Below are 12,024 nucleotides of genomic sequence, written 5' to 3' on the forward strand. Positions count from 1 at the left end.
TAAAATTTATTTTATATAAAATAAAATATATTAAAATTTATAAATATTATTATAAAAAATATAAAATTTATATTTACTTAAGTATTTATATAAATAGATTTATAAATTGCATTTGAATTCGATCTAAATTTATTATGAATATTATTTTTTAAATTCAAACTCATTCAAAACTCAATTATATAAAATATAAATTTATTTTATTAAAATTTAATTAAATCAAATTTTCATTTCTATTCAAATTCTCCCCTTTTAATCGACCCCAAAACTAGCCTATTCAAACCAGCAGTTCCGAATCGAAATTGACCCGATATGGATATTTATTTTTGTCCTTGTATATCGCGTGAGGCACGTCCAGTCCACCTTTCTCACTTGGCGGTTGCAATCTCCATTTGTGGTCGGTGCCTGACCAAAAACTATCAAAACGTGAATGCATGTGATTGGTCGTCATGCAATTTTTTAATTTTTTTTTTAATATTTAATGTCGATTTGTCCATGTTCAGCGAGGTAATGGCTGTTGTTAAAAATTAATTATTGTATGTTTATGTGTCCATCTTGGGTATGCTAATCAATCCAATAATTAATTAAAGTGATATTGTGTGTTAATTTTTTATTTTTACATGATTAAAAAAATATTTATCATATGTAATATTTAAAATATTATTTACGCGTTGAAAATATAAATTTTTATTAGCACGTGCATCTATATATTTATAATTATTTTATAAATGTTTAATTATGATAAAATTAAAATATTTTATTTTTATCATAATTTTTATAATTTAAAATATATTACAAATGATGAATAACTAAAAAAAATTAGATTAACAATCGATAATTAAATTGATTGTTAAATTAATTAAAATTAAAAAAAATTGATAAGAAACTATCTAGCATCAATTTAGCAACTAAAATTAATTGCTAATAGCAACTAAAATCAATTATTAATAGCAATCGAAATATAATCAATTATAAAAAATTTGATGTCGTTAATTTTGTAACTTTACAGCTATTTTGTAAATCGATTGTTATTTATAACTAATTTAGTAACTGAAATGTTAGTTGCTAATTTAAAAAATTATAATAAATTAATTTCTAAATAGCAAATAAAAATTTCAAATAAATAAAATTTTTAAAAATTACTAAAATAATAAATTATTAATGAAAAATTAGTACTAAAAAATTAATTTAAAAATATTATAAAAATTTGCTAATAATAACTACTGTAAAAAAATATTAACAAAAAATTAAATATAAAAAGATATTTATAAGACAAATTACTAAAAAAAATTACTATACGTTATAACAAAAAAATTACTAAAAATTAATATTAAAAATAAATTAATAACAAAAAATATATTTGTATAAAAATTTTTATTTTATGTGAAAGAAAAATAATTTAAATAAAAAAGATGAGAGAAAAAAGATGAGGAAGAAAATAGATGATGAAGAAAATAGATGAGAAAGAAAAAGATGATGAAGAAGAAAATAAATGAGAAAGAAAATGATAAAGAAGAAAATATATAAGAAAGAAAAAAAATAAAACAAAAAATATGAGAAAAAAATAACGAAGAGAATATATGAGAATAAAAAAGATAATGAATAAAATATATTAGAAAGGAAAAAATGATTAATAAAATAGATGAGAATGAAAAAGATAATGAATAAAATGAGAGAAAATATAAGAAAAAAAGAAAAAGATGAATTGGGGGAAAATAAAATGAGTAGTGATTCATAGAAAGGAATTAGCAACCAATTTTAACAACCGATTATCGGTTCCTAATTTCTTTTAAAAATTAGTGAAATTTTTTTTGGAGAAAATTTTACAACCGATTCACAATCAATTACAAAATTGATTATAAAATTGATTACTAATAGCAACCGATTTCAATTAGTTGTAAAAATTGATTGTTGTTAGCAATCAATTCGTAAATCGATTACAAATTAAAATAAAAAATAAAAAATAAAAAAATAGGCGAAAATTTTTTGGGAGAAAAAAATCAGTTATAAAATCGATTGTTAATAGCAACTAACTTTAATCAGTTGCAAAAAATGATTATTGTTAGCAACCTATTTACAAATCGATTACAAATTAAAAAATAAAATAAAAAATTAAATGAGAAATTTTTGGTGAAAAAAATCGATTGCAAAAATCGACTGTTGTTAGCAACCGATTTGCAAATCGATTGTAAAAAAAAAAATTTGGACTAAAATTTTTGGAGGGAAAAATTTAACAGCCGATTTGCCATTAATTGTAAAAATCGGTTACTATTAGCAACCTACAAGAAATTGATTACAAATAATAACTGATTGCAAGTCGATTATTAATTTTAGAGCTAATTAAAATAAGTTTTTAATATAATAACCAATGCCCTAAATTAATTGTTGTTACCAACCGATTTTAAATTTGGTTGCTAATTGTATATTTAAGATTTTTTTTTAATATTGATTAGCAATCGATTTAATAATAAATTATAAATCAATTACTAATAGTAACTAATTTTAGCAATCAATTATAACCTGACTACTAATAATAACCGATTTGGTAATCAATTCTTAAGTCAGTTGTTAAATTTTTAAAAATTATTTTTTCTTAAAAGCCAAAATCGAAAATCAGTTGCAAAATTGATTACTAATAACAATCGATTTTAGTCGATCACAAAAATCGGTTCTAAAACTGATTTTTTTTTGTAAATATTTACTATTAATTTTCAATTAATTTAGATAATTTAAGTGGTAAAAATTAAAATATTTTGATTTTAGAAAAATATATAAATATTTTGTTTTTATAAATATGTAAGTATTTTCTCACTTATAATATATATTATTCATATAATTTCTGAATACATTAATAGATAGTTTAAGATATTTTTGGCCCAAAAATAAATAAAAACAAAAATAAATAAATCAATATTAAATAAAAATAATTTTATAAGTAATTTTGAAATGGAATTTAACCCTTTAATATATTAATTAACAATGTTTGTAAATAATATAAGTTTATAAAATTATTTTAACAATTGATATTACCGTGAATCTCTCAAGATTAATTCAAGTGCCAAGTAAGTCTAAAAATAAAGATAATGGTGAGGTCAGTGGCCTATTGACTAGCCAATGCTCAAATTAGAGATTTTGAGAAAGTTAAGAATTGATTAGTTTCAATAGGCAAATTAGCAAAGTAAATGTACTTGATTAATGTCTACTTTTTATATTTAAATATTAAATAGCCATTGTAGCTACTGCAATTATTTCAAGATTTACTCTTAAAGATCCGACTTTATCATTGACCGATATTGGAGGATGCTTGGTATGGTTGATACTCAATTCATCAGGTGAGTGTCTACACTACTTGTTATTTTGTTTGCATTTATTCAGCTATATCTGTCCGATTAATCTTTTGCTCGGTTTGAACCATATGTATCTTCTTCTTTTACTTGATCTAGTTAGTCCAGATTTCTTCTCATTAGTGCAAATGATCCTAATCACATGATGATTTGTCTGGCTCTTGTCAAAGACTCTTCCTTTTGACTCTTTGATCGACATTTTTATTGTCACGTTAGATTATTTCACCAAGCACTAGCTTTTTAACTTAATTTTAAGTGGATAGTATCAATAATTCGCAAATTCTTCTCCTATTTTTTTTGTGTGTATATATAGTCAAATTAAACTTTTATTTTCACCATTGCAACATTATTTTTTGTATAATCGAATTTCATTATTGAGATTCAAATTTAAAACCTTAGAATTCTAAAGATCATTTCAGTACCATTCACCTAAATCACATTATTATCTCGTGTCAGACCACAGGACAGGTGCCCATACGTTAAAACCACTAGGCCCTGTAGCCCTGTACTTGTATTATCAAGAAATTGCATGGAAACATCCTGGAAGCTGCATTTATTCACCTGGGTAAGCCAATTAGCAAAGCTCCACGCTAAAATAGCAAAATGTTTCAGACCAAGTTCAAATTTTTTTATTTAATCTTGTGTTGTCATTTTTTTTTTCCTGCTAAAGCATTATAGCTAATAAGAGGTGGGAAGAGTTATGGCAATCTTACTAGTAGTGATTGAAGGGTTGTGTCTATGTGTTTCAACTCTTTGGGATCTTCAAGAAATGAGATTTGCTGCCATTTTTGATGATGTGAGCTCCATTGCTTTGGCGATTATAATGGCTGCTGTTTCCTGTTTTATTGCTGTGAGAAGAAGGTGAATTTCAGATTTTCTGCTATCACCGCCAAGCAGGTTTCTTGTTCCTTTTTCTTTTCTTGTAAATTTTTTCAATTTTCACTTTGGATCATAAATAAATTTGTGGGTTTTTGCCCTTTTCTATGCATACTCTTTCCTCCCCTTTAATGGTAGAATTCCTCTAATTTTCATGTGACTGACCTTTCAAGATAAATTTTATTAAAAAATAGTAGAAAAAACAGTGTGCTCTCAATTTTATTGATTATGATTATTGGATCATAAGAAATTAATTATTTGTGAATTCCATAATTTTAATATGATTTTTTTTTAATTAGGATAATTTAATATGCAAAACTTGGCTATATAGGCTCTAAAAAAAGGCTATATATAGAAAGAATTATGGTAAAACGCAATGTGATATGTTATGGTACAATGTGAAATGTTATAAAGCAACTAGTGAGAAGCTTCATTTCACAAAAAGAGTTTCAGAAAAATAACACTCTCAGTCTCTTCTTCTATATCATTTTCTCTCCCTATATCTTGTTCTTATTTCTATTCTATTTTTTGTTTTAAGCCCTTTTCAATATATTAAGGTTGTTGGGTGAAATTTTGATGCAATGGATGTCAAATTGAAATCATCCGACCCCATTGACAAATTGAGTTTTTACTAAGAAAGGACTCAGAACTTGCACTGAAAACTCTGCTGCAATGGAACTTGGACGTCTTTTTCTTCTTTTTCTTTCTTTTTTTTTTTTTTTTTTTTTTTTTTTCTGCAGACAAGTTATCATGGCTAACCAAAAGCCAACTTCAGGACTTCTGATGCAAAGTCCGTCTTCTGCAGTGAAAATGCTTATTTTGGTTCCATGACTTCTGAACACTTCTCATATCTTCATTCTCCCTACAGCTAGTCATTGATACATAAAAAAAGATCAACGAAAAGTAAAACTAACATATAAGTGAAAGGATTTCGACCAAAATCTCCCTCCATTGCTGATGTTGCTACCTCTAGACCTTGCCACTGGGCCGGTTTCAGCTCGAACTGCCCTAGATTTGGCGGTTCACGGTTCACTAAAAGAGTGAATTGAATTGGCCCTTATACCCCCTAAGGTTTTGGTTTTGGTTTTGATTCAATCTGGTTCAACTTAGTTTGGTTCAAATCTAACTGTTCAAATTTTTTCCATTTTTTTTTAGTTTTTAAACCAAGAGAAAAAATAAACTAATTTGGCCCAGAACTTCATTGGACAATTCCAGCTCAATTTCAGTTCAATTCATTTATGGTTTGAGTCAAACACAGATTTGACCAGTTCCAATTTGGTTCCAATTCTGAATAAGCCCATGGGCAGGTCTCTCTACCTCTACCTAATCCAGACCAAAAATTTTAAATAACTGCATATCTACCTCTGAAGTTGAACCACCAAATTTTTTATGGCATTAGAATGGACCTCTGCTGCTGAATGACCTTCCTAGATTTGATTGGGAAACTTCATGAAGAGATATTTTGATGGTGCTGCATTGAGAGAAACTAAGCAAGTCTATACACTCCTCAAGATCAGCATCACAGGTCAAAAGAACAGGCTCATGATCAATGTCTAAATACTTGAGATCAATTCTGCTGAAATCATCTATTTTGAAACGCTTTGCAATCTCTTGCTGCAAGTCCTTGAAACCCCAATTTGGCAGGAAGCCGAATCGTACATTTTCTTCTCCATATGTGGCTTTGACTCTGAAGGCCACACCATCTCGTAAACTATGGCCAGGAGCTTTTGGTAAGTGTCGTAAAATCTTTGGTTCCTCCTGATTCAGGGAATACAGTTCTGCTTTACTATAAGTTCTCCTCAGCTCCAGGATGGGGTCTTCTATTGCTAAAGAAGATCCAGTATTCAGGCCATTGTTGGTGGTAAGCTGCTTTTCTTCATTGGAACAATAGATGGCTGAACCAGAATTCTGACTGCTCGAAGAGGACTGAGATTTTGAATCTGTGCCTCTGAGACTGAGCAGGCCCCCCTCTGGTTGGGGTTTTAATCTTTTGGAATTTTCACAAATCTTGGACGATGACAAAGGATCCTTCCCAAAAAAATTTGGTGAGCTCAATTCTTGGAAGCCTTTACAAAAGGAATCCATCTGAATGAGGCCCTCTGCACCATGGATGGAGTTGACTACTAGTTGGAGTTTCCTCAAAGAGTGATTAACTTTCTTGATTTTTCGAGAAGGCCATCGGTTGATACCATGTTGCCTGCATATCCTTTTTAGAGTCGTGGGGCATACTGCAATAGATATAAACCGGTTAATTACTTGTTGGTCAACGAGGCTAAAGTATCAAAAATTGGAGACTACTTGAAATCAGAAATCAACCATGTAGAATGTGTTATACCTTATAATAAGAACAAAGAAACCCTCTTCTTAAAGCTTTTTAGTAAGAAATCAATCAAATTACTTATAGTCATATGAATTAAATTATAGTGATATAGTTTCTCACCTCCAATACTCTTAGCAGCATCTTTAAGGCTACCAGCAAAATACTGTCGAAGAATTTGCAAAGTGATTGTCTTCTCTATCTTGGTCTGTCTCTTCTCGCCTGCTCTTTTGCTGCTTAACGAGCAACGCTGACCAACAGAAAAATCTTCTGCTCTCTCAACACCTGGTTTAAGCATAGAGCTTTGTTCAACTTGCCCCAAATCTGAAAAAACCTGCTCTTGGTATAAGTCCGTCCCATTGTTTTCCCAATGAGTTATAACATTGAACTCATCTTCAGGTTCTTCTTTTGTACAGTCCCATGATATGAAAGCAAAACTGTCCTTCTTCTGAGTATCCCTCTCATGGGGAGTCCAGGATGATTCCTCTTGAGATTCATTAGAAGGAGAAGACACAAGATTCTGTATTTTTTCTTTATTTTGCCTTCCATCTGAAGGTTCCATTTGCTCACTGACTTTATCATCTAGCTCTTTGTCCATAATCACATGAAAACTCTTGCAAGTCTGTTGTATGATGATGGACAACATATCCCAGAACTGCTTTTGCTCTTTAATATCGTTGCAATCCCTTGGAAAGAATAGCTCCAAGACAAATTCAATCAATCCAGTATATATGCTTCGTAGAGGAATTGCCAGAGCAGCACGCAAATTAAACATCCTAGCATGGTGAGAGAGAGGATAATTTGCTTTGCTAAAGGAGGTTATATCAGTAGCAAACCATTGCTTGTTTGTTGTGAATGCTTTGCCAACTATCCCCTGATCTAGAAAAAGGTATTGCTCAGAGCATGCTTCATGGAATCCTAGGAGATCACTATCAGCTACATAGCAAGCAGAATCCACAGTGGATATACAATAATCATACTTCTCAGAAAATTGCCAGTGTTCAGCTTCTCCTTGCCAGTCACATATGGCCCATGTTACAGCTAAAGGCAAACCGTGTGTCTTGCAGACAAATTGTAAAATCTCTGATATCTCAGGAACTGAAATTTGGTAGAATTCATTGCAAGCCTGTTGAAAAGGAAACATCATTTTTATATCATTAATAAACCATAAATTTCAAACGCTTAGATCTAGTGTTTTTAAGATAATGTACACTTACCTTTACACCAGGGAAGAAATCTTGTGAACTCTTTAGATCAACAGCCTGCAAGTCAATAGCCTTAGCTATATTAAAATACAAGGAAGTTCTTATCATACGTCATAGTAAGGTTGAGTTCTACTATAAAGGAATCCATATTTGATGTTGCTTTCAGAGTTCCGTCTTATTTAAAACTGAAACGAAATATAATGCATTCAACAACGTATTGATTACCCAAATGAGGGGCACTTGCTAGACAAAAATTAACACAATGCATAATCAATTATCATTATGACAAACTACTCAATTCTTTGTGCACGCCAAGCATTAATATGTATAAGAAGCATATGTTTGAAAGCAAAGACTGTTTTCAGGATAAATTCCAAGAGTGTGTTGAAAGGAATAGGAAGGACCATAAATTCAAAAAAGGAAAAAAAAAAAAGTGTGCATACAAAATAATAAGAAAAAGAAAAGGAGAAAAAAGAACAGACCTCAAGAGCTTTACCAACTATTTCTAGTTCCAGATTATAATTGATCTTTTGAGTAGTGGTTACGATTTCAACAACAGCCAAGCAAATTCCATTGTCTTGCTCAAAAACAGGCAGTGCAAGACACCCACTAATGTTGTACATCTTGGCATAACTTTTTCGAGGGCACTCATCACTCCTAAAGAAACGAACATCAGGTGTCCATTCAGGCAGTTTCCCCAAGAAAACTCGACCAGGCAATCCAGCTGACTCTTTTGAATTCTCCTCCACTGTGAGGTGAAATGTTTTTGAAACATTTCTATAACTTGCAAGACTCCTGCAATTCGGATTGAGGGAGTAAGGCTGGTCAATAGTACTGAGCACATTTTGACCTCCTATCTTAGTAGGCATCCATATCTGAATAAGTACATCACTATCTTCCACATATTCTTTCAAGTATTGAACGGCTAGCATCAATCTATGTTTCACTGAATAAGATGGATCAATTAACCATCTGCTGCCTGACTTGCCACCTTCAAGTGGAAAGCTTTCAGATTGTACTAATGATGTGGCGGTCTCCACTCTAAAGGGAGAATATTGTGAAGGGTCATATAGAACACTAGACATGAAGGGTTCTGGCTCCAAGAAGTTGGCCGTATTAGCGGTCTCCAAGCTGGTAGTGCTTGAGAAGGTCCAGAATGTAGAATTGAGTGCAGAAGCACCATGATCCATATAGAACTTGCTTTGAATTTGTATCTAACAATAGAGCCTGTGAAATGCAAATTGCGAAGATTGTCACGAACCGGAACACATTAGAACAATAAATATGAAAAATAAAAAGAGGAACTTCCAGGAAGGATTGCTATAGCTCGTATCCAATGGTTCGAAATGCTCAAGTCGCAGAAACATCGTCAACAAAAATTGTCTTGAGAACTGCAATCACAAATACATTTCAGAGGCAGAAACCTGCCACGGTGTAATTGATAATCAACTAATTCAAACGTAAACTATCTAAACTAATCATATAACAATTACAAATCATATTTTTAATTGTTGGCCCAAATTGTTCCAATATACTTATCACAACCTGTGGATTATTTCAGCCAAAAGATCCAAGAAATCTAAGGGGAAAAAATCATACTTACAAACCCCTAAACGATCAACTCAGTTGTAATGCCAGGATTCATTTATTGAGCTATAAAATAGTTTACATTTGGGAATTTGTGATAATAAAGTGAATTTTTCTGTTTATTGGCCTTTGCAACTAAACCCTGGCTCTGTTTCTTTAGCAGAAAACATTTTCCTCCTCTATGGTGTACGGAAATTGGAACACTTAGAAAACTTGATTTAAAAAGTTGATTTAAAGCTAAATGTTTTTCTGATTGCAACTGTTTTAAAGAAAAGATGATAATGAGGACTAGTTTCTGTTTTCTGATAGGAAAATGATTTTCCTACATTTTTTTTTTATTTTTTTCTCTCAACATGGAAAATATTTTTTAAGAAAATTCTTTGATGAAACAATGAAGGCTAAATATTTGAAACAACTAAATAATAAAAAAAAAAAATCATTTTCTTAGAAAATAGACGAGTGATCAGTAGTAAAACAAACCCAAGTTAATGATCACTCAACAATTAATTCTTCTACAATTATTAAGGCCATAGTTACAATTTGAAATAAATTTGGGGACTTTTAAAGTGATTGAGACAAAAATAATAACAAACAACAACACGTAATTAACCCATAAGGGATGGGGCAGTTGGTTGAGGCTAGCTGTGGAGTTTAAGAACAACAGAGACATTTCAACAAACATTGACCCATCAAAAAAATTCAAAGCAAACGAGCACATAAAACTAACAAAATCAAGATAATAATAGAGAGAAAAAGAAGATAATTAAGTAACAAATAATGATGAGATCGGAGGAAATGAAAAAAAGGGATTAACTCACCCGCTTTAGGAAGATTCTTGGTGGGTCAAGTATTATGCTAATGATATATATATATGAATTTCCTCTAGAGGAAAAACCAAATCAGATTGAACAGAAGAAAGCTTTAGTTGAAAGAGAGACTGATTCTTTATCAGTTATGGTGTAGCTCAAGCGTCTCGTAGGTGCTCTTTTTATAATGCCAAAAGTGAGCTCTCCAGGAATCTTCTCCCTTACGGTAGCTGCTTGCAAAGTCAATAATATAAAGCTAACTAGGGTTAAAAAATAAATTAAAAAATTGGTAAAACAAGAAGTTGTGCTTGTGCATGCATCCACGGTTAAAAAAATATTTTAATATATATAATTTTTCATTATTTGTTTTCTCTTATGTATAAAATTACTACTTTTTTTATATTAAATTAGGACTAATTTTGTTCATGCAGGTCGACCCATTAAGGGTAAAGTGCTCTTAATGAATATCTTCTCCATCCATCTACGAGAATTAAATACTCGACCTCGCTTAAAATATATGAGTGACGAATTATTCATACTTGATACCACTCTCCCAGAAAAAAGTCAAGAATTCAAAAGACATTTTCAGCGTGGATAGTCAATGGTACACATACTTCCAACGTGGCAAACCTAAGCAGAGACTCAACGAGCCAAACAAAAAGAAAGACTGAACAATAGTTTAGTTCGCCCAAAATGATGAACAAGACCCTTGCCGAGCAAACACCTAGTATCGGATTCAACCCAAATTCCACGGACTGAGTGATAATCTCGCATATAATCCAGTAGAAGCATCTATCACGGAGATCTATGAATATTCAACCAAAACCACTGCCTTAAACAGAGCAATGACTATTTTCTTGAAAAGCCTATAAATACCAGCCAAAAGGGAGACTCAAGTACGTTACTATCTCCATTACTTTCTGTTATAAAAGAATTCTTTAATCTCTCTCTGAAAAGATCAAGAACACTAACTTAAGCGTCGGAGTGGCCCATTAGAAGGCCATCCACCTCATCACATTTTTTCATTACAAGTCTGCATTGTCATCTGGGTCAAGATCAAAAAGACCACCGAAACCATCAGTGGCGCCATCTGTGGAAAATCTCAAATCACCAGCTGAAACATCTTACATCTAAGAAAACCTCTTTTATGCGACATTCTCTTTTTTTTGCTTCCAGTAGTCTTTAAAATTCTTAGGCCTAATCGTTCCTATAATTTTTTATTTTTTTCTCTTTGATGGCTACATATTCAAGGACCCCCAAACAAAGGCATCATTTCTGCCACCCCTTGTAACGGCCAGGCTCCAACCACTAGAGGAATTGTTCGCTTTGGCCGTAAGCCTTATGATTTTGTCCCATAGGTGGAATGGAGAACTTCCCAGGAGATCACCCATCTTAGGATTTCTCTCAAGCGAGCACCCTTAACCCTGTAATTCTTTCAACTCTCCAGGCTATTCCACCAAAAGGTGCCTTTGCCTTAGGCTGATGAATTCCCTTCTTTTCTCTTCTAAGTACACACTACCAATATACTTCTTTCTGAATTTCGTAAGGAAGAAGTCCCATGTTATCTGATCTGGCTGCACCTCCCTAGATGCTGTGTCCCACCACTGATATGCATCATCTTGAAGCAAGGACACAGCACCCTCCAAGTTCTGCTCTGGGGTGTAGTGGAGTTATTTTAGTACCCTTCTTGTTCTGTCTAGCCAATTTTCAGCTGTTACAGGATCATCTTCCTTCTTTCCCAAGAAATCCACAGCCCCAAATTTCCTCAACTTCTCCAAATGGGACTTCTGGGATGACTGCTGAGGTGGTGGAAGGACCCCAGTCATTTGTCTGAAAAATTCGGCCATTTGTTGAAACAAGGCCTGCTGAGGCTGTGCAAGTGCCTCTTGTGC

The 12,024-nt window shown here is 31.9% G+C and overlaps 1 protein-coding gene and 1 long non-coding RNA gene across 4 annotated transcripts; one reads left to right on the forward strand and one right to left on the reverse strand.

The window, feature by feature from the left end:
- The first annotated feature begins 3,627 nt into the window (after positions 1–3,627).
- LOC131182317 (uncharacterized) lies at positions 3,628–4,329 on the forward strand. The gene is made up of 2 exons (XR_009150620.1): positions 3,628–3,906; positions 4,012–4,329. It is a non-coding gene; the product is annotated as an uncharacterized LOC131182317 (long non-coding RNA).
- A 1,089-nt stretch (positions 4,330–5,418) lies between these two features.
- Positions 5,419–10,305, reverse strand: LOC110646984 (protein NLP2). 3 transcript variants are annotated; one of them, XM_021800618.2, is made up of 5 exons: positions 10,145–10,305; positions 8,222–8,966; positions 7,752–7,796; positions 6,658–7,660; positions 5,419–6,445 (listed from the first exon to the last, which is right to left on the reverse strand). In XM_021800618.2, exons 2-5 carry the CDS (start codon positions 8,927–8,929, stop codon positions 5,613–5,615), a joined length of 2,589 nt encoding a protein of 862 aa, XP_021656310.2. In that variant the 5' UTR covers positions 8,930–8,966; positions 10,145–10,305; the 3' UTR covers positions 5,419–5,612. The 3 variants fall into 3 exon arrangements, with proteins under 3 accessions (XP_021656310.2, XP_021656308.2, XP_021656309.2); XM_021800616.2 differs by having other exon boundaries at positions 8,222–9,130; XM_021800617.2 differs by lacking the exon at positions 10,145–10,305 and adding an exon at positions 9,343–10,116 and having other exon boundaries at positions 8,222–9,130.
- Positions 10,306–12,024: the final 1,719 nt, after the last annotated feature.

The sequence above is a fragment of the Hevea brasiliensis genome, chromosome 8 (genome assembly GCF_030052815.1).
Source record: "Hevea brasiliensis isolate MT/VB/25A 57/8 chromosome 8, ASM3005281v1, whole genome shotgun sequence".
Lineage (NCBI taxonomy): Eukaryota > Viridiplantae > Streptophyta > Magnoliopsida > Malpighiales > Euphorbiaceae > Hevea > Hevea brasiliensis.

Excerpts from the sequence above, each read along its gene's own strand:
- LOC110646984 (XM_021800618.2), bottom strand. The coding sequence starts at position 8,929 with ATGGATCATGGTGCTTCTGCACTCAATTCTACATTCTGGACCTTCTCA. Across the intron at positions 7,797-8,221 it reads TAGTTGGTAAAGCTCTTGAG|GCTGTTGATCTAAAGAGTTC; the intron begins GTCTGTTCTTTT and ends ATTGACTTGCAG. Across the intron at positions 6,446-6,657 it reads TGCTGCTAAGAGTATTGGAG|TATGCCCCACGACTCTAAAA; the intron begins GTGAGAAACTAT and ends TATCTATTGCAG.